A 22,540-nucleotide genomic window follows, 5' to 3' on the forward strand; every position below is an offset into this window, starting at 1 on the left:
TGTAATATTCAGCAAAATCTTCCAAGTGTATAGGCAGTTCCAAGTGTATAGGAACTACTGTTTTTTAGATCTTTTACTAAGATTATATAGGCAGGGAGACATTGCTGTACTCACTAGGTTAGTAGTAATAAAAATTAATATAAAAAAGCCCATCAATTTAAACACTTAACATTTGTTTTCTTCAGAATGCAAGTTTTCATTAAAAAAAAAGAAAAATCTAGCCCATCTGCTTGTGAAGATAATGTATTGAGAACTGATGTAGCATTATTCTTTTAAGTCTACAGTGGGAGAGTAAGGGAGAAAATTATAACAAGTGACAGTAACTTAATGTGTTTAGGATTTCACTTCATAAATCTGCCCCTCTACCTGAAGTTCTCATGCCAACTTCAGAATCTGGGAATAACATTGAGGTCTCTTGGATTGTTTTTAATTTGATTCACAATTTATTCATCTCCACCAACATAAATGGCACAGGATTAAGTCTAATTTCATAGAATAAGCATCATCTCAATGCTCATTCATCACAGCAATTGTCTTTTTTTTTTTTAATTCAGAAGGCTAATTGCATGGTTAGCTCAATTGTTCCAGATTTCTGACATTTTCTTATTACTTAAAAATAAGCCTTTACTTTGCAGGGATTAACTTCATTTCCATATTTAAATGATGTTAACTCCAACCTAACTAGAGGTACTTACTGCACAAAATATGTTTTGTAAACTTTTCTGTATAGACTTAAAATTGTAAGATATAAGTTCAAAATAAAAATACACTTTGTTCCTGTTTTACAGGAGGGAAAAAATAGAGCACAACTAAGACACTTCTAATGAGTATTATCTCTACCTTTAGAATAAGAAAGAAATTGAACTCCTATTTGATTCCCTTGTGAGTAACAGGGGTTTGATGCACTGTGGCTAAGAGATATATAACTATATTAATGAAAATCTAATCTGTGCTCAGAGACTTTGCGTGCTGGCTATGAATGTAAAATAGTCATACCACAATAGACTGCAATACTGTCAAAAGCTGAAGTTCAGCCAGTTTTACCAGGAAGAGTTGACATTTTGCTGTTTTTCATCCTAGGGAACAGGAAAACTGTTCTTCCACTTCTAATTCTTGTCATAGTAGCTATTTAGATATATCATTAATCTAGAAATAAAAAGCCTTTGTCTACTGAGCCGCTTAAACACAGTAGCTCAAGCTGAGAGAAATAACAAATGCTTAGGGTTGGCCAGGAACTTTCAGTGGCACTGTGCTAGGGTAAGCAAAGGCATCATCTGCTTTGGACTGTGCAGTCTGCTATGCTCCAGGGCATGGTTATCATAGGGCCTGAGTAGGAAACTGATTCAGCTAAAAAAATATCCTTTTCTGTTGTTGTGGTAGCCTGGCCACAGAAGCAGAAGGGGTAGTGTAAGAAAAACTGACTGAGGCTGAGGTATTTCATACCTGCCACCAAGCACTGTCCTGGGCCTTTGGACATAATCGTTCATCAGTTGGTGGAAGGAGCTTTTGATCCATCGCTGGCTTTCTTCTAACTCAGGTGCCTAACATCCTGAGCTTGCATCAGTCATACTGTGTTCATGCAGATCCACAGAGGAAGAAAATGCAGGCATCATCATTTATTAGACTAGGAGAAAAAAATAAAGTTGCTTTTGGACATATGAACCTTTCTGAGCTCTGAAACATAGTGTGGAAATTGCTTTCAAACAAATTAATTATGTTATTATGTTAAAACATTTGGACCATTGAAGTGAAATGGCTAGTTGGTACTTGCAAGGTAGAGGTGCATGATTGCAAAGGAAGACACAATAAGGACATTAAGCTTTAGGGACAGTATGACAAGCAGTTATTACCCTCAGAGCCCTGAGGAGCAAGAGAAACTGCAACAGATTAAACTGATTCTACGAGATACAGCAGATAGATGCAAATAATGGAGAGTTAACAGTAAGAGACATTTAAATATCCTAATAAAGCCATTTAAATTTTCTTAGGATTGGACATTCAGTGCTGCATCACTTCAGCAGTTATGGGGCAGTGCAGTGAACCACATCAGGGAAATTAGAAACAACCTGAAAAATAACCCAGGAAAAACAATAGACAACAAAATACTAATGGGTTATTTCTCCATGAGATGAGTTCTCATTTGCTGAATAGCCACATAAATACTTGCACAGAATGCAGGACGAGACAACTGCGTAAGCCACTGTTGCTAAACAGGCATAGTGACTGTCAGTGTGTATGATTACTCCAAAATGTAAAAATTTGCAACATTAGGATAGCTGTGATCAATCACCTGCTCACATAAGGAAGTTATGCCTAAGATCTTGCAGGTCAGTGCAAATGAGCTACTAATATATGCACAAGTTTTAACTTTAAGTTCAGCTGCTAACTGAAATTTACAAAGTGGAAAGTTTAATAATCCATCTGAAACTGAGGATCAATAAGCCCTAAACTGGTGACCTCTTCCCAGTTTTATGTCACTAGCACCATGGTTTACCATCAGGAATAGGTTAAAATGTAAATAAAGCTAAAAGTGTTATCATTTACAGTGTGAGTATATTCATTGAATAATGAATTTTCTTAGAATTGCTCACTGAAGTATATAATCAGAACATATATTTTCTCTGTTTTATATATATACTCCTGTGATACAGCAATTTTTATTGATGTTGCAGTGTCCATCATCACCACCTTGAGACGTATAGTTACTGCCAGTATAAGTTCAGCCAAGCATGGCACTTGAGAGGGAGTGTAGTTCTGGAACATATCTGGAAGCCTGAGGACCAAACTTGCTGCAGTGATTTGAAGCAATGCTTGGTAATCTTACTTCCCACTGCCAGCTGCCATCTCTCCCTCTGTATTAGAAGAATCAGGTTGGAATGGCTGTGGATGCCCTGGGTACACCTCCTTCTACCTTTTTTCACTTCTCCCAGGCTGTTCTGCAAAATACAGCATAGTTGATCCTTTAGATTGATAAACTAATCTGTGACCCAGGAGTGATCACACATCCCATTTTGTCACTTCTCAAGTACTGCAGCTGCTGGAACAACAAGCTCTTCTACTACTGTAGCTAAAGTAGACAGAATTTATCAGTTAAATTATTAAGTGCTGTCTGTTACTAGACGTCAGCTGTGACCCCAGGTACGTCTTTTAACCCCCATTTTTCTAACACTAACACATGTAAGTGACTTTCCACCTGTAATTATTTACTGGACTAAGATCAAACCTCAAAAAATTACATTTCTCACCTTAATATATATATATATATATATTACTATTGCATGTGGGCTGGATAAGTAGTGTTAGCACTGTATATTGTACACAGCATTTGTTAGCATTTGTACCTCTCTCCGCCCTCTTTGCAAGTATTATGTCTCTTCAGACATAGTGTGGAACATCGAAGACATGTTGAAGGTACATGATTGAAAAGAGAAATAAAATTAATTATTCAATAAGTGAAGCTGAAGTTAATTTGTAGCCACAGAAACAAGAAAATGTAGAGCACGTTGCACAAAGGGAGGCATATGTGAGGAATGTGGGATCTAGGGCAGACAACACACCCAAGTGCTCAGCCTTTTGAAGAACTTTTTATGTCCTCTGTGCTTCCACACAGATTCCAAGATGATCCTGAAAGCAGACACATCCTTGGTGCCTGCCCTTTGATGGCACTGCTCCACTTCCCCATAGTGAAATAGTTGCATGCTAGAAGTCTGTATTGCACAAAGATGTAGACAAGGCCATGATTGCCAGGTCACAAGACACTGATGAACCATCTTGATAATCTTTAATTCTGACACCAGCAAGTTCAACAAGGTGAAAGAACAAGGTGATGCAGTAACATGTCCTCTATTTTGACTGATGATCACATCTATACAGCCTGTGTCTCACAGGCAAACCAGCATGGCTATGCAGTTTATATATGAAACTTTCCAAAATGGCTACCAGGAACCTTCCAGGATGCTCTCAGACTGATCTGGTAGCCATGGAGATCCACATAATTCTTCTGATCTAAAATTTTAGAAGTCTGAGAATCTCTTGTTCTCCTAAACAACTCTAGCAGCCAAAATTTTCAGCATGTTTTCAGTAATCTGAAATCTGGTTTCCAGAGTGACTGAAGACCTCTTCAGAAAATAGTACAGTCCCTGACAGGTCAACAGGAGGTTTTCTGTCTTTGTGGCATTACTTTGCTTCAACAATAAAAGAATAAGCCGGTTTCTAGAGCTCTGTTTTTATCCCTTTCCAACTTACATTGATTGTCATAAAATATGAATGCATAAAGTTATCAGCCTAGAGCTATTGTCTTCCCCATAGACTTGAGAAATGAGAAACACAGAAGAGAATCTCTGATTCCAGACTTTAGAAGAAGTAAATATTCATCTCATTTTTCTCAGCAGGGATGATCTTCAATAATATCAAATTTGCAGTGGAGAAAAACAAACAAAAAACAAACAAAAAAACCGATCTTCTCCATAAACTCACAGATCACTCAAAGCCCCAAGCCTGGCATTTCAATGTGCATAAGACATGACTGGTTATGAAAGAGCCAGTGCCACCAACAGCAATTCTATGGTTCTCGATTTTGGGAAGATGTGTTCTGTTTTTATGATAGTTATCTCCATATTCTTTTCTCCATCCTCTCAACAACATCCTTTAATAATCTGGTAGATTGCAGCAGACAAGAGATAATTTTATGTTAAGCATGAGTTTTCAGAGACAATCCTTGCTTGTAAGGCCTTTTTGTCAACTTGGTGATCACAAATAATTGCACAAAATTAATCATTTCTATTGTCACTTGAAAATCAAGAATAAATGTCCTAATATCTGGTAGCTGGAGAGAGAGAAAATATGTTACCCGTTGAGAAAGACAGATGATATGCACTGGGAAGAAGAAAGATCTGTGAGTTAACTGTTAGAAGAAGAATTAGAATGAAACCTACACAAGAGGATTTCAAAATAGAACAAAAATGAAGAACAGAAGTGAGAAAGCAGTCAAATGCTTGAACAGAGAAGCAGCAGAAGCCAAAAGTATGAAAGAAAAATTGATTATAGATAATTAGAAGAGTTGTATTTATTAGCATTATATAAAAGGGAGCCTTATATTCTGGGAAAAAAAAAAAGTTGGGGTGTGGGAGGGGAGAAGATGGAAACACCTGAAGAGTGATAGAAAATACTAACAGACCTAAATGGCTAATGGAAGAATTCCAGTCTTGGGGCATATACTCATATTCAGTCCTAGCCATGAGGCATACATGTAAGCTTAGCTTCACCTCACACAAGTAATGCCAGTGAATTCAGCAGCAAGCTCCACCAGTGTAAATCACACTTCTCCCTCTCTCCACCCCCACTTTCAGCAGATGCAGCCACAGTGAAGACTTAGAAAAGGGAGGGAAAAAATGGAAAAGAAGACAGAAATCAGATGCAATTTCCAATTCAGATAAAACACAGACTGTGAAAAAACTGAAAGAAAATACTTTTCCTTTATAATTTAAAATGTGGAACTAGATGATCTTTAAAATCCCTTCCAACCTGAGGCATCATACAGTTCTATGGTTCTATGATGCTGTGATTCTATGAGTTTCAGTGTTACCCAGTTTTCATCTCTGTATATCCAAATTGTCTTCTGTGGATGTTACCTGTTTACAGCCCCCCCAAAAAAGTGGAAAGAGAATCAGGACCCACTTTCACTTTACCCTCTGACTATCAGTTTGGGGGTTACGTGGAGTAGCGTTCTCCAAAGCAGCCCTTGTTAACTAGGAAGAAGACTGAGATCTACAACTCACTTCACTCAAGCGGTCTGCCACACTCTGTGATTATAAACTTGAAGTATTTGAAATATATGGAAGTATCTGAAATACAAATGGGGTAGGAATATAGAGAAAGTTATAACCAGTAAACAAAAAGTGCAGAGTGAAAAAAAAAAAAACGGAGTGGGGAGAGAGTGGAAAAGAAAGTGAAAGAACAAAAGAATAATAAAAGTAAATGCTAACAGAAACATCTCCTCATAATATGGGCTGTTCAAATTTACAATAGACCAAATTTCCTAAAGCTGGTTTCTGATTTATTCCTGGTTGCTAAAGCATGGCATTAAGCACAAGCACTGGTATTGTCTAGCCCAGGAATTTAGATAGGGATCGCTAAGGCTGGTTACTATGGAGTTAAAAAACCTGTTGGCTTTTGTGATGAGTCCAGCTTCTCCCTACCGTGAGAGAAATAGAGGATTAGGGGAAACAGTTGATTTTAAGCATTCATCTAAAGATTCACCATCTCAACACTGGGCATTCGTATCATTTAAAGCTGATAAGTTACAACATTAATTATTTCCTCGTGTAATTGCTTCTTTTTCAAGACTTTCATGTGGGTTTTCCATGTATTCTTCTAATTGCCTGTTTTGTGTCAGTATATCAGAATGTCACAGTGTTGTCCATAGCTAAACTAGCTGAACCTTTTCTATGTGAAATACAGTGGCAATTAAAAAAAAAATCTAGAATATTTGTGGATATCCAGATTTTTTTTTTTTTTTTTTCTGTTTTGAAGGTGCAAGAGCTGTGTATGTGCTTTTTTCCTTTCTATTTTTCCTTTTAAGTTTTGAGTTTGTAAATGTTAGGATAGACAAGCACGTTGTTGTCACTTAGCAACCAGCCCTTATTTTATTGCAGCAACACTGTCCTGTCTATGCTAATAGGAATGCTAAGGCAATTCCTTGCAACAACCAGCACGCTGTGCTCACCTTGCTTGGTATTTACTTGGTTTTGTCTTAATTTTGGCTGTTGGTGAGTTGCAGGGGGGGGGACAGCAGGACCAAGCGCAGATGCTGTGTCTCGCAGAGCAATTGCCAGGCAGTTCTGTTCTCTTTCATACAAATAACAACTCATACAATCCAGAATCTCATTTAGGCCCTGACCCTCTGATGAACTCAGCAGAGTCACAGGGGTCCCAGGACATAGGAAAAGCTGCCTGATAGAAAGCCTTGAATTGTAAACACTAGTAATTCGGGGTACTGCACAAAGGATGTCGGTCTGATGCTATTAAAAATGCCTCTTTGCTATACTGATTGACATCAGAAAATTTTAACTGGAGAGTTCAGGTGCTTGTTAGCTATTGGATTAGCTACTTTACCAAGAACAAAGAAACAAACAAATGAAAACAAATGAAAACAAATGAAAACAAAACAAATGAAAACAAATGAAAACAAAACAAAACAAAACAAAACAAAACAAAACAAAACAAAACAAAACAAAACAAAACAAAACAAAACAAAACAAAACAAAACAAAACAAAACAAAACAAAACAGAAACAGAAACAGAAACAGAAACAAACAAAACAAGGCCACTAAGAATGCCTTCTTCTTTCCCTTCACAGCTCTACTCCTTTAAAGTAGCTGCTGAGGGGCCACCTGGCCCTGGGCTATAACACCTGCGGCAGGGCAGCCCTCCAGGTGTGGAGTGTCATTCAGGACTGCTGTGGGCAATGGCTGAGGAGCAGCAAGGTCAGGGCAGTGCTTTCCTTCTTCCTGTGGGTAGGGGAGTGCTCCTCAGTCTGATGGGGCTCACAGGGGGTTGGGTGCCTTCCTAGGAAATATCCTAGGGCTGTTTGCTAGCAGGCACTGTTATTGTTTGGTCAGAAGGGTCTCTGTTGCTGCCAGTCTGTTATATGGAATAATGCCACTTTTCCTTATCTTGAAAATAAAGGAAAGCAGGACAGGTTTGCTCTAGCAGAGTAAGTTAGAGAGCAGTCTGTGAAAAGTTGTCCTGATCTAAACTGGCTTTTCTTTCCAGGTAGCATTTTTCAATGAGGTAAACTGAGGTAATCCTTTTAAAAAAACAAATTCTAGTATCTTACTTCCTTATACTTCTTTTCTTGAAGATAATATAGTGATGCTTGTGTGCTGCTTACTAATACATAATGTGATGTTTGTTTTGCTTTCTGAGTCAATACGTTTGCAATGGGAGATGAGAGGGTGGGAAAGAGAAGGGTGCTTTCATCTTTCACCAATTATGCTGAGTGTTCTTTTCTACTCTTTTGTGCTGGCTGGTTCTGGGCTACAACAGACAAGCAGCCAGGTTTCAGGATGCTGCTTCCAAAGGTATGAGTGGAGAGATGCAAGGCCAAGATGCTTGGGAAAGGCAGTTTTGCACTTTCTCAGTTGATTTCTGGTGCTTTTTTACTTCAGCAGACATCAGAACTTTGTAACATCAGCCTTGTAGGAATGCCAGATGAGTGCCTGGAGAGGAGAAATCTCCCTCGTATCTATTTACTTATTTCTTTTTATTTTTTTCCTCTCTCTCTCTCCCAGTCAGGCAAGTTTCCTATGTAGGAAACACCTCTGGGGAGAAGTCTGGGGGAACTGCCTCTGTCTGCCCATGCGTCTCCCGAGGCTGTTCAACTTAAAAGCAAAGAAATCAACAACTTCAGGAAGAAGAAAACAGAGTTTCCTGTTGCTGAGGCATTGAATGCCTGTAAACGTGGGTTAATGAATATTCAAAAACAGGTTGCTTACTGTTCTTTGCCTGTTGCAGAATTAATGTATGTGGCCAGACTGTAGCAGTATCCTTTGTCAGCACACAATATTCTTTTAAGCTTTAGGGTTTTCATGTGGGTTTGTTTAGCAGCATCTGTTTTATATCTATCTATCTTTCTATCTGAAATGGTATGTTGGAAATAGAGTAGATAACCTAACACCTCACAGGGCTCAGGTGCCACAGAAGGTGTTTGGCTGGTTCCCCTTTTGTGGAGGGAGAAAGGTGTATTAAAAGAAGAAAAATCACACAAGGGATGGAGAGAAAAAAGGAAGGAAAACCAATAAGAAAGTCACTGGAATGTTCAGTGTGGGTTGTTTTTCCTGTTTGAAAATTAGGTTGAAGAGAAAAGTGGCATTAGGCAAGAGGTGGTCTGTTAGCTGCCAGCTGAATTGGCCCACTTAGGGTTGTTGCTCCTGAGATCCTGTAGTTTCAGTTACGTACATTGACCGTTCATTTCTTCAGGTATGTGAGCAGGAAGGTACAGTGGAGCTGACCTCAGCTACCTCCTGTTTCACTGTCTGACCTCTGTTCAGAGTGACTTAGTTGATCTAATTTTCCCAAATTCATAGCTGCACTGCAGTAAATAGACATGCCACCTGTATGTGGCAGGTTACAAGCAGACCCTAAAAAACCTGCAGATGTCTTTTTCTGAGTTGAGTACCTTATGAATTAGTTCATATGTAACACTTGGTATGTGTGTGGTCAGTAAGTTTTCAAATGACTCCAAATAGAGCCAAAATGACTTCTGTTCTTTATGTTGGAAGATGCAGCCTTTTTTTTTTTCCCAAGGCTTGGAAACTGTGTGTTTATTAAAATGCTCTAAATTGAGAAGCTGTTTATCAGAATCCTGATGTTTTGTTGGTCTATTATTTATTTATTTTTTAACCAAGAGAAACTACTCCCTGAAAATGGGGAAGGGGGAAATCTTGTCTCTGCAGAGTATTTGGGTTCTTGAACACTGAAAAGTGACAGGCATGGGCTGGGGTTAACCTATGCCATGAAATTCAGATTCTTTAGTCAATATGAAGCATTCCTGCTGATACTGAGGAGCACTTCCTCATTATTTATTACAAACATAGCCTTATTCCCTGTTTTGCATCACTACTAATTCTCTTCCATCTTTCATCTTTTTTTGCTCTTTGTTGATTCATGCTGTGGAGGGTGAGTGTAGACAGCCAATATGTGGAAAGACGGAGGGGTAACTGGTGGTCCCAGCACAATTTTGCAGCCCCTCATTGTGCTGGTGGGACTGCTGGAGCGTTACACAAACAGACCCTCATTTAAGCCTAGCACAGCTGAAACACAATCACGTTAGGGTCTTAAAAAGTAACGATGAATTGAACCTTAACCGTGAAATTACGTGGAGGCCTAAAGAGTATTGTGGCAGAAGGGGAGCATTATGCAGAAGTATAAGAGGAGAGATGCTACCAAGGAGGAAATGGCTAACCAAGCCAATGCCAGAAACTTCCATTTTGGTCTCTTGAATGCTGCTAGCCCTGGCTGTAATTGGGCATTAAACATCCTCAGGTATGAAATAAAGATCCTGTTCCTGTGCAATTAATAGGTCTTATTATGGCAGATGGCCTTTTTGTTTCCAAGATGACTTGGACCTCATTGGGTATTAAAATATCATGAAGAGATTAGAGATAGTACAAGGTGAGACCAGTCTAGTTCAGCATCCTGATTCTGACAGTGGTAATGAATGTCAAAGGAAAAGGAGAACAGGGCAAGTATATAGTGGTATTTCTCAAAGCAGGCTCCTGTCCTCCTGGTAGTGTCTATGGATATGTATCTGTATAAATAGAGCCTAGGATTTTATGGCTGAGAAATCATCAGAACTGATTCTTTATCAAGCAACCCTGCTTGTGACAAATTAGTGCTTAAAAAAGTCTGAATTTATGGCTGGCTGTAATAATGATTAATGAGGATTTCATGAGAGGAGATTAAAAGGGAGAAAGCAGGGAGCATGTGGAGCAAGTCTTTCTATCATAAAAGGCAGCAGAGTATTCTGAGAATGATATTCTCCTTTAAAGTAATGGTGTGTTGAATGCAGAACTCTAAAGGCAGTGTTAATTGAGGGTAGATGGGTTGAGGACATACAGAAGAAACCAGGACCATACTGTGATGGTCAGAAGTAGGGTAAAGCATTAGAGGAACAACCAGAGAAGGGCAAGGCAGTAAGAGATATAGCTAGGCAACAAAAAGTGTGTGGGTCTTCCTGTAATACTGAAGATATAAGGAAAGGTACAAATGCCTCTCTCACTGATGGGGAATTATCATTATTTTAAGAGCAGTGTGATCTGTGCAATGCAGTTTTGCATGGGAAGTTATCTCCAGTGTAGGATCAGCCTAAACACGACTGGCCCTCACTGCAGCTGGTACAGTTGCAGTAGATATCCCTCAAAACACAAAACTTCTCTCAGCAAGGAACAGGTCCTATGTGATGCATTCTTAAAATCAAGTGTAGAAAAGTCCAGATGGGTAGGAATCCCAAGACTGTCAGATCATATTTAAAAGCCTGCTCTTCTTTTTGTCACTCCTTGGGAAGACTGCCATTCCTTTGTCTGTGCTCTTGGCAAGTGGGAGAAGAGGGATTTTGAAGGACTAAGGGTAAATAACGGAATGAACACTAGAAAGGGGCACAGGAGACAATCTAATTAATATTGGAAGAAGTACAAAAACTAGATAAATTAGAATAATCAATCTGTTAAAGGACAGAGCTGTAGGATGGGAATCTCAAATTGAGCTTGAGGGAGAAAATATTACTTGGAGAAAAAACCTTCTAACCCTCCAAACTTAGGAGGTAACACAGTTGCAAAGAAAATGTTTTATGATTAATAAATGAAGTGCAAGGAATTGCATCTCTTATGTATGGGTGGATGTCCCATGTCATTTTTCTCTTAGATAAAGAAGAAATTTGATTTTTATATTTTGAGACCAGTTCCTCTAATGAATATTTGTGATACTAATGCTGATAACCACATTTTTCATGTGGCTATTGCTATCGTGTAAGGAGCAGTGCTTTCCTCTAGAACTTTGTTTCAGGAATTTGCATTATCAAGCACTAACTGTTGATGTAAGTAGTATCTGAATGATCTGGGAAATGCTGAGTTAAAGGATATACTCTCTGAAATGAGGGAGGGTCCAATAATAAGGAGATAGTAACCCCTTAACTTTTTTACTCCTCTTACTTTGGGTAGGGAAGAAACAAACTTATTAGCCCACATGTCCTCTTTGAGTTCTGTGAATATCTTAGAGGTTTTCCCAGAGGCAGATGTGTAAGAAAAATATTTAAAGAGAAAAAAAATAATTTGTATTTTAGATTGTGAGGTAGTCATAAAGTACATAAAACTGAAAACCTTATGTACTTAACTTTATACTTTGCTCTTCTTACCACAACTAAATCACCTGGCATCTGAAATATCAGCTGAGATTTCTTACTGTTATAATGATGTGTAGCAACATACTCTAGTCAGAAAACATGGTACTGGTAAGCATGGCTCACTGTTTGACAGTGTAATTGTCATTAGATGGTACCTTTGCTACTGTTGTATGGATTAATCTACATTTTTTAAAAAGTTCAGCCTTATTTGTGGTTTAGTGAAGAGTTAGCAGCTTTAGAAGCAACAAAATCACCACTTCTCAGGCTGGTGTTATTTTTAGTTTATGTACTTGAACCTCTATGTACAGGTTTGAATGCTTTAGGGTAAGTTATCTCTTGATGTGCCTCAAAGCTGTTAGCTGTTTTGTTTCTCCATGGTAACAGAAATATAAAGCCGTATGAGCATGTTACTGAAGCAGGCAGACATAACATTGTTTAGGAATGGGATTACATGTGAAGGCTGCAACTCTGATATGATTCTGAATAAGGCAGTTTTTTAACAGGTGCTGTGAATGTGCGCAGATGCACTAATTTAAGGCATTTTTCAAGGCTCTAAAATTGGCTTAAATGAATCTACCAATCCTTAAAGTTTTCTGTGGTGAGAGGGATTATCAGACTACTCTAATGGATCTTTTCTAGAAACATCGCTCAACATGTGACAAGGGCTGGGCCAGATCAAGGTTTCAACATAAGGCTCTGAGATGCAGATAAAAAAAGCCATAAAGACTTGGCAGTGTATGTTCTTAAATTTTTTTAATGTTCAAAACTTGAAAAAGAAACCTGGATGTCGGACAGACAGATGACATCTAAATTTAATGCAGTTTTCTGTATTCTGAAAGTTTCAATAGTAAATTATCTTGCAGCATTAACCAGGTAGACTCTTTATTTTTGTTCCCACCTTGGCAGAATTGTCACTCAGACAAGTTTAGATAGCCCTTTTGCAAAGAAAGGAACAAGGCTAATGATTTATATCTGTTCAGCTTGATTGTGCACTGAATACCTTCTGGTATTCATGCACACTATTCTTTTCTTCCTCTGCTTAAAAGGCTCTAACCTAGCAGAGTGCAATAGAACCTACTAACTTGCATTCATACTAGGGAAAACTTATAATCTAGACACATTGCATGAGGCAACTCTTCCTGTCTCTGTTCCAGCAAGACTTTGTGTAGTTGGGTTGAGCTAACCTTGCAGAGTGAGTCACATTTCCTCCAAAAGCGATCAATCCAGCCTGACTGAAAACAGAGCTGTGTGTGAGTCCGTGAGCACTTTCCTTTCACAGTTAGAACAAAGAGACTTCCTCATCTCTTCTCCCTTTTGCTAGCCGTAAGTAATGTGTTCTAGTTCAGAAGGCCATGTGACCTGTACCTGCACAAGGCACCTGCATGCCTTCAGTAGGACTTCTATGAACTACACTTAATTGTTTGGCTTGCCCCTTCTGTGAATTTTTAAAATGCAAGTGAAAACTAGCTTTTTCTTCAGCCTCCATAAGGAAGCAGAATTGCACACTGAATATTCGGTTCATCTGTAGCCCTCTCTAGTGTGGTTGTATTTTTTTTTTTTCAAGTAACTTTTGGTCAAATTGTGTATATCGATAAATTATTAAATCCCCACCACACAACTTGGTGGCTGAGGAGAGATCCAAGTAGTGCTGTGCAGAGGGAAAGATGGGCATGTGTAAGCTGTTTAGCTCTGTGCTGAGCTCCAGACTGGTGCTTGTTGTGTGTGGAAGAGTTAATGCACTTGAAGTGCTTTCGTTGGCCCCGTGGCGTGCTGAAAACATCGTCTAAAGATCAGGTCAATGCATGCCTCTTGCTGCTGCAGCCCGTAGGGAGATGGATGCCTGGCCCTACTGCTGTCCTTATGTAACTTTTCAGCAGGCTGTGTCTGGGCAGCTATTTCGAAGTGAATCTTTGTTGTCGAACCTTCGATGGCCTGAGCGTGAGGGGCAGGGGCAGCTGTCCCGTGCCGCGGCCTACACGCAGGCCCGGGTTGCCGGCCGGGTTAAGGCGGCGGCGCGGCGCGTCGGGGCCAGGCCTCCAGCCGCGCGTGCGGCGGATTCCCGCCGCCTCCCGCCAACATGGCGCAGGTACGGCCGCGGAGCGGGGCGAGGGGCGCTCGTCCCCCGACCGCGCCGCGTCCGGGCGCGGCCGGCTGGGCTCGGCAGGGCCCGGCGGAGCCGCCACGCGCCCGAAGGCGGCGGGGGCCGCGCGGCGCGCTGCGCTCGGACGGGTATTTACGGTACGGGCGCGCGCGGGCGGCCGTTACGGTAGCGGGGGGGAGGGGGAGGAGGGACTACGTGCGCGGGGGCGGGGCGGGCAGTGCTGCGTGCTCGGCCCCGCGAGGCGCGTCTCCCTCGCGAGCTCGGTGAAAGGATTTGGCGCCAGGCGGGTCCGCTCTGCAGCTGCCGCAGCCGCACGAACCAGCCGCGCCACCCGCCCACCGCCTCCCGCCGGGGCCTCGACCCAGAGCCGCCGCCGCCCGCCCGAGCCCAGAGCCGCCCGCGCGCCGCCCAGGGATCGAGCCGCCGCCGCCGCCATGAGCTGCTCGCCCGTCAACGTGAAGAAGCTGAAGGTGTCGGAGCTGAAGGAGGAGTTGAAAAAGCGGCGCCTCTCCGACAAGGGCCTCAAGGCCGACCTGATGGAGCGGCTCCAGGCCGCGCTGGACCAGGAGGCCGGCGGGGGGGGCCCCGCCAGCAGCGCGGCTGAGCCTGGCAACGGCAGCATGGAGGGGGAGGCGGCCGAGAGCGGCGGCGGCGCCGCGCAGCTCCGCCAGGGGGGAGGCCTCGACCAGGCCGCGGCTTCGGCGGCGGAGGACGACGACGAGGAAGGGCTGGAGGCCGCCGATGGCGACGCCATGGAGCTGGGCGAAGAGAACGGCGAGCGGGCGGGGGCCGGGGGCGGCCCGATGGAAGAGGAGGCGGGCGGCGAGGAGGAGGAAGAGGAGGAGGAGGAGGACGAGAACGGAGACGACCAGGGCTTCCAGGAGGGGGAGGACGAGCTGGCCGACGAGGAGGAGGCCGCGGCCGGGGACGCCAACGGGCACGGGGAGCAGCAGCCCCAGGCCCAGCAGCCGCCCCAGCAGCAGCAGCAGCAGCCTCCGCCGCTCCTCGCCCCGCGCGCCGCCGCCAAGGAGGCCCCGGGCAAGAGCGCTGCCGGCGGCTCGGGACCCACGGTGGCTGCCTCCGCCGGCACGGCCGGCCCCGCCAAGCAGCAGCAGCAGCAGCAGAAGAAAGCGGAAGGCGGCGGCGGCGGAGGCCGCCCCGGAGCCCAGGCGGCCGGGGGTGAGTGTGTGCGGCGGGAAGGGGGGGGGGAGGGAGCCGTTAATCCCCCCCCCCTCCCCACCCTCCCCGGCCGCGAGGAGCGGGGCAACGGGCGGCAGGGCGGTTTCCGGGGCGCGAGCGGGCGCCTCCCCCGGGGGAGAGGGCGAAGGGGATCGGGGGGTGGCGGAGGGGGGGGGGCTTCTACTGCCCTCTCGCCGCGTGGTCCCCTCGAGGCCGCGCCGGGTCCGGAGCCCCGCGGGGGGCGGGGGTCTGGGGAGCGGGGCCGTGCGCGGGGCGGGGGGAGGAGGGGCGGGCGGGCGCGGGGAAGGGACCGACGGGGGGAGGGGCGGGCGCCGAGGGGCCGCTGGGGCGCGCTGTATTGTGCTGAGGAGCGCCGGGCGGCGTGACGTCACTTCCGCTCGGGGCTCCGCGGGATGGCGCTGGGAAGGCTTGGTACAATGGAGGCGGGCGGAGGCGGAATCCCTGCCCCGCAGGCGGCCGAGCGGCCCCGTGCGGAGCTCCCGCCGCGCACGGCCGCCGAGAGGCGGCGCCGTCGTGCTCGGCGCGCCGTGCCCCTGCGGGCGGCCTGGAGGCGGCGGGGTGCGGGCCGGGCGGCGCCGCGCTGCTTTGTGTCCGCTCCTCGGCGCTGCGCACGGCAGCGGCCCGAGCTTTCGCTCAGCTTCGCGGTGCATCGGTGGTCGCGTCCATCGCGGTTCAGGGCGGTTTAGCGGATGGGTTTTGAGTCCCCGGAGAAAACTTGATATGATGTTGTTATTATTATTATAGTGAAAAACGGGATTCTTCCGTGGGCTGCTATTGTTTTGCCGTAGGTGCTCTTGCGGTTTCCGAAGTCGAAAGCGTCGTTATATGGATTTTATTTCCAAGTGAAGGGTTCCTTCGTGGTGTTAAAAATCACTGATTTTGTTACAGGAGATGGCAAAACAGAACAAAAACCTGGTGAGAAAAAGAGGGGCGTCAAGAGACCACGTGAAGACCATGGCCGAGGATATTTTGAATACATTGAAGAAAATAAGTACAGCAGGTAAATAAGCTTTCAATGCTGGGTACCATTTTATGAATGAGGACAGGTAAGGTGGGCTTACTCTAAAAACAAACAAACGTTTCCTCTTGCGCTGGGAGAATGCCTGGCTTCAATCTTCACTTTTTTTCTAGGGCCAAGTCCCCTCAACCACCCGTTGAAGAAGAAGATGAACATTTTGATGACACAGTGGTGTGTCTCGATACCTGTGAGTACCCATACTTTCCTTTGGTCTACAAAGATACAGTATTTAATCTTAGATCCCTACATTCCAGAAATGTGGAGTAAAATGTTTGGTGACTTGCATTACCAAGCAGCATAGAAATGTTTGTTCCTTTAGTCTTAGCATACAAAAGGGTACATGAGTCTTCGTATTAACAATATGCAGCTAAATTTTTACCAGGAAGTATGTGACATAATAATTTGCTGAAGAAATCTTTAAATGAAATACTAGCTTTGCATATGGAATAAGTGATTGAGTGTTCAGTGTGTATAGATGATACTTGAAACAACTGGAGAAATTGATAACGTAGCACATCAACTTCTCACTTAAAGTACCAATAGTAGATAGTTATGCTAGTAAAATGCCTGGACTGAGTTTCCTTCATAACTCACTGAAGTCTTATTTATGTATCAGCAAGTTTGGGGTTTCTTCTGCTGTTTTCTGAGAAATTTAACAATCAGCTTAAGTCTCCTGGAAAAAATAAATGACCCATTCATGTATTCTGAGAATTGGAGGTGGTGTGGAGGTGATTTGTGTAAGTACTACTGTGGTATACCATGACCAGGGTAAAAACTTGTTTCTTTTGGGTAAGTATAAGAAGTTACTGCAGAACTTAAAACTTCAGGTAATGCACTAACTTGCTGGATTCTTAAAATGCCGTGAAATGAGACCTTAAGTTTTGGCTTCATTTGGCATATTTGCTAGTAGTTTCAGGTTTTTTCTTCCTGAGAAATGTTTTGAAATGGAAGGAGGCATTAGTTTACAGCCACGTATTTTGCTGAATATGCCATTATCTTCTAGCTGCTAACTTGGTGAGTAGCCATCTTTGTGGGAGTTCTTAACTCTCCTAATAACTGACTAGTTGCTACTTGTGATAATTGTATCTAGTAGAAAGTTCTGTTATGGACAAACTGTAACTGAAAGTATCAGCAGGCTGCTCGGAGCACCCAGTCAATCACAGCTTTAAAGAGTGAATTGTGTAACAGCTCGGCTCTGTTTCTTGACTATCACAATCCAGACATATAAGAGGTTTAGTGCTCTTAAGTGCTTCTTTTACTGGTGTCTCAGAAGAGCATTTTGACTAGGAATTCTTTTCTTGTGTGTTGCTTTAAAAGTAACCTACACCATTTTATTCTGCAGATCTTTTTTGTTTGGTTTTCCTGCAGCAATTAAAAGTATTAACGGGAATGCTTAAGTCCTAACTATAGCTGCAGGTGGCTTTGTGCAAACAAGATCTCCTGTTTGAGAATTACCAGTAATAAAATGCAGGGATAACTGCATTTTAGTGCTTGCGCATCATATAGGCTTTCTGCTAGGGCAGAAGATACTCTGGTTGCTGATTTTACACCTTTCTTGTAACTGTTAAATAGGTTCAGAGTTTCTTCTGTTGATTTCCTTACTCTGGGGAGTTCAAAATGCCATATCCTGCACCTCACGTTACCATTTTGCCTTACCATTTTTAAAGCTACTGGAAGATAAACTTCAAACTTTACAATGCAGCAGCCCTGAGGATGTCTATATAACAAAGGTTCCATTTAAGGTTCCTAGGGTTCTCTTGAAATGATAGTTGGGTTCATGCTGCAGATCGTGATTGGTTGGGTTGTTTTTTGTTTTATTTCTTCATACAAAATGAGCTCACTTATCACATGCTGTGTGCTTATCTGCACTTAACTGACTTTATTTTATTGGCTTAATCTAATTGGACTTGCTAAAGGACTGTATGTCTCCTGAAGACGACGGTACTACTTTCAGTACTTAAACAAAAATATCCATGTTTGCACTTACTGCTTTCAGACATGAGGAATAAGGCTTTGCAAAAAGGTATCTAGCAAGTAGCTCAAAGAGCATCATGCATATTCCAGATATCCTGCTTTGGGTAACTGACAAAAAAGGTTGAGATAAGTGGGATGGAAGCCAAGTGTTCATGCAGAATGGGGGGGGGGGGAAAGCCTAGGAACTTAATGGTGGAAGATGGCACCTTGCAAATCGTGTTTGTTGTTAGTTGTATTTTCCTCAGATTTTTGTCCAAACCTCAGTTTTTCAGTTCAATTTGTAAAAGATGGTTAGCATTTGCCAAATGGCAGCCATTTGTCTTAAAATCACCTTGGAAAACTAAAATCACTTCTAATGCATGAAATTGGAAAGTTGTGCTTCGTTGTTTTTTAGTGGCATTTTTTTTTTTAACTGAAGTGCACAATGATTTTTGTCAACAGATAACTGTGACCTGCATTTTAAAATCTCAAGAGACCGGTTTAGTGCTTCCTCACTGACCATGGAAAGCTTTGCTTTCCTTTGGGCTGGGGGGAGAGCTTCCTATGGAGTTTCTAAAGGCAAAGTCTGCTTTGAGATGAAGGTAAGACTTTAATTTTTGTAGGAGGCTGTTTTGGGTAGCTAAATGTTTTACTGCTTACACTGTTTCAGTCTTAGATCTTAAAGAAAGCGTTCTGTAACGAGGCTGAGAAATGACTACCAGTAAGAGATGTCTTAATTTGTGAAACTGCTTTCTCTTTTTAAGAACTTAATGTGAAAAGAAAGTTGTATTTACAAGAAGTTGTATGTTCATGTCAGTTTTGAACCAAGATTTTTAGATGGCACTTCATGCACCCAAACATAAAGAATAATAGTCAGAAGCTCACTTGTGTGTACTTTGTGAAGATTATGGGAAGTTCAGATTTTCCAGAAATAGCAACAAAAACAAAATACTCAGGGAGTTTGGTAGCTGACCTGCAGAGGTTCCTTCCAACCTGAATAGTTTTGCCTTGTTTATGAGAAACGTGAGTACTTAGTTGGGCTCTTGAATGTAGAGGGTCGGAGTTCCCCTAAAGGCTTGAAATGGAAAAGAGCAATCAGCCTTACAAGAAACAGATGCCTCACACTTGAGAGGGAAGAAAATCGGGAGTCACAAAGTCAAATATTTTTATTTGAAAGTGCATTAAAACCTTATTTGCTTAGAATGTATGTGGATATGTGTTTATTCTGTTCACTTTTTCCACTACTTCCAAATCTAACTGGTAACATATTAAGTTGGTGGTGATCCTATTCCTTGGTGACTATAACTTTGGGAAGACAATAACTTGAAACATTGTATTTATTGTCCTGTTACTTTTTAAGCTTTTCCTTGGTCACATGACTCAAATATTTGTGGAAAGTGTTGGTATAACGGCCATGTAATTTTTTTCCCACTTCAATTTGGTGACATTTTATAAAAAGCAATTAGAGGAAAAGCTGGTTGCGTTCAGCTTGCAATGCTCTTGGGTAAGATTTTTGAATCTGGTTATGTTGTTTGGTAGTTGGCAACTTGCCCAAGATCTCTGCTTTCTCTGGAAAAGGGATGGGTGTAGTATTTCCCCAGCTCTGTCTAGAACTGTGTTTTCGTTTCATACCGCACTTCATTGGCAAAGCAATTTGCTGTTAATCCCAATGTTGTAGCAGGGTTTCTAATTGATAAGGATATATTCCCTGTAGGCTGTAATTTTAATATAATATCAAGAGGGTTGATATTTGTGGTTACCAAAATAGTGGAGTGCTCTGAAAGTATACGATGTCTTGCATCTCTATCAGTGAAGAGATTAGAATGTTCAGTGTCTGGTTTATGATTTCACAGATGTGCTTAAGTCTTGTATTTAAGCAAAAAAAAAAAAAATTATTCAGATATGTAAAGATGTAACCAGAGAATAAAGGTTCTGGGTGTCACTGTTGTTTCTTTCTTGTTGGAGTCTTAAAAAACACAACATAACTTTTAATGAATAATTTAAAAATAGGTTACAGAAAAGATTCCTGTTAAACACCTGTATACAAAAGACATTGATATACATGAGGTGCGAGTTGGCTGGTCACTGAACACAAGTGGAATGTTGCTTGGTAAGACCTCAAATATTTATTTAATTCTGTGTTATATATTGTCTGTGTGGTTGAAGCTTTCCTGTCTGGCTAAGAGAAAAGTGGCTGTGAAACTCAATGACTGTAGTCCACGTGTTTTGAAAAGTGATCTTGAGTTATTCACTGGACATTGTGGGAATTTATTACTGGCACAAACAAGCTTAATTGTTCAAGATTTTTAGAAATATGTTATTTGAGAAATAATTCTATGTAGGTTGTGAAAAACATTCTTTAAAACTTGACAGTTTTTAAGAATTTACGTATAGTGTCATAATAGCAATGGCTTTTTATTATTATTTCTGTTTTATGATTATAAGGCTTACTCAAGGAAGAAAAATTCGCAGATAATTATTATTCTCCTGGAGTTGGGGGGCAGAAATATTTCTAAAAGGAGCTGGAACAACAAACAACAGTAGATAAAGTACTTTATCAGTAGATAAAGGGGGCAGAAAGTTACGGTATTTTTAACTAATAGCTGCTGATGAGATATGTCTGTGGAAAATGTGTATGAATAAGGACATTCTGATACCAGCAACTTTCTAGTTATAAGTACTTAAATTCCATCTGAGTTCTTGTGTTTGACATTTGCTGTTAGCTTGTTCCTTGCAGCTTCATCCTCAGCTGTCGCATAGGCTGAATGTCTGCTAAACTCCCTTTAAAATGGGGAGGGGTAAGTGCTACTGGAGACTTAATTCAGAAATGCCTTTCTGACTAACTGCATTACAGGTATACTGATGCACAAACAGGTCTTCAGAGTTTAAAAATACTTACTCATGTCTTTAGGTAGAATATCAGCATTTTGTCACCAAGAATCTAGAACCAGTAGCATAAAGCTTTTAAGGTTAGGGTGAGGAAAACACTGCTGTTCAATTTTAAATGAGAGTATTGAATTCTTCAATGCAAGAAACAGCTGTAGCTATTCTGGGGGTGATTGTTTTGGCATCAATGAAAATATTCTGAACAGCAGTTCACTTAAGTAAAGTGATTGCATTTCTCGACAGAGAATACATTTTTAATAAGTTGAAATTTCTTCTTCAGGTGAAGAAGAGTTTTCTTACGGATATTCTCTAAAAGGAATAAAGACATGCAATTGTGAGACTGAAGACTTTGGTGAGAAGTTTGATGAAAATGATGTGATTGGATGTTTTGCTGTAAGTTTTCTCTTAAGTATTCTCTTGAGGAAAAACATCCTTTAATTCTCAGGCTGCTTTGATGTGAGAAGCAGTAGATCAAATCCAGAAAAACTTGAAGAAAGACAAGTTGTTTAATATATTGAGAAGGTAGAAGTAGCATGTATAATCAGCAGTGGCTGCTGTCAACCTTTTTCATGTTTTCCAAGGCTTTGAAAAAAATAATCACATCTTAACATGATCATTGACATTTAAAGACTGTCTCCCAGTTTAAGATTGACTTTGTTTTATAATGGTATTATAAAAATTAAATAAACATAGTTAATATGGTGAAATCATTAATCCACCTTAACAACACGATGCGAATGTTTTTACACAAACTAATGCTTTATCTGTAAAACAGAATTTTGATGGTGATGAAGTGGAGCTCTCATACTCCAAGAACGGACAAGAGCTTGGTGTTGCATTCAAAATTAGTAAGGAAGTTCTTGATGGGCGCCCGCTCTTTCCACATGTTCTCTGCCATAACTGTGCAGTTGAGTTCAACTTTGGTCAGAAAGATGAACCTTACTTTCCTGTACCTGAAGAGTATACCTTCATCCAGAAGGTCCCCCTGGAAGATAGGGTTCGAGGACCAAAGGGACCTGAGCAAAAGAAAGATTGTGAGGTAAGATTCCTGCTTATCTCAGAAGTAGTTGAGGAGAGATGAACGGAAGTGTTGGATTTTAAGCTGTTATAGAAAATTCACTTTTTTATTTGAAGACTTTAATACTGAATAGCTTGTGGCTCTCCCCATACTAGATTTCTATTGGGTTTGCTAGGCTAAGTTGCTTATTAAAGAATATCTGTGAGCTAGCATCTCAAATATGGAACATGTCGTAATAGGTGGTGATGATGATTGGATTGCCTGGAGCTGGCAAGACTACATGGGTAACTAAACATGCAGCAGCAAATCCTGGGAAATACAACATTCTTGGGACTAATACTATTATGGACAAAATGATGGTAAGTTGATTGTTTAAAGGCTTGCTGTAAATCCAAGGTCTTGGGGTGCCAGGGAATTCCCTTCAAGCTAAGTAATCTAAGGAACACATGATCGTTATTTGACTGA

The 22,540-nt window shown here is 41.9% G+C and overlaps 1 protein-coding gene and 1 long non-coding RNA gene across 8 annotated transcripts in view; one reads left to right on the top strand and one right to left on the bottom strand.

Annotated features, from left to right (window-relative positions):
• Positions 1–870: 870 nt before the first annotated feature.
• Positions 871–13,995, bottom strand: LOC149918956 (uncharacterized). Its single transcript, XR_016464170.1, has 3 exons — positions 13,084–13,995; positions 2,825–2,936; positions 871–1,624 (listed from the first exon to the last, which is right to left on the bottom strand). It is a non-coding gene; the product is annotated as an uncharacterized LOC149918956 (long non-coding RNA).
• Positions 13,996–14,207: 212 nt separating this feature from the next.
• Positions 14,208–22,540, top strand: part of HNRNPU (heterogeneous nuclear ribonucleoprotein U) — a 44,603-nt gene continuing 36,270 nt past the window's right edge. For all 7 annotated transcript variants that reach the window (XM_090135331.1, XM_031592859.2, XM_090135329.1 and 4 more), the window contains exons 1-8: positions 14,208–15,179; positions 16,089–16,200; positions 16,332–16,405; positions 18,634–18,773; positions 20,182–20,281; positions 21,338–21,450; positions 21,833–22,096; positions 22,315–22,434. In XM_090135331.1, coding sequence (XP_089991457.1) covers positions 14,435–15,179; positions 16,089–16,200; positions 16,332–16,405; positions 18,634–18,773; positions 20,182–20,281; positions 21,338–21,450; positions 21,833–22,096; positions 22,315–22,434 — 1,668 coding nt within the window. In that variant the 5' untranslated portion in view covers positions 14,208–14,434. The remainder of the gene's footprint in view (positions 15,180–16,088; positions 16,201–16,331; positions 16,406–18,633; positions 18,774–20,181; positions 20,282–21,337; positions 21,451–21,832; positions 22,097–22,314; positions 22,435–22,540) is intronic.

This window comes from Phasianus colchicus, chromosome 2 (genome assembly GCF_987193195.1).
Source record: "Phasianus colchicus chromosome 2, bPhaCol1.hap1.1, whole genome shotgun sequence".
Taxonomy (NCBI): Eukaryota; Metazoa; Chordata; class Aves; order Galliformes; family Phasianidae; genus Phasianus; species Phasianus colchicus.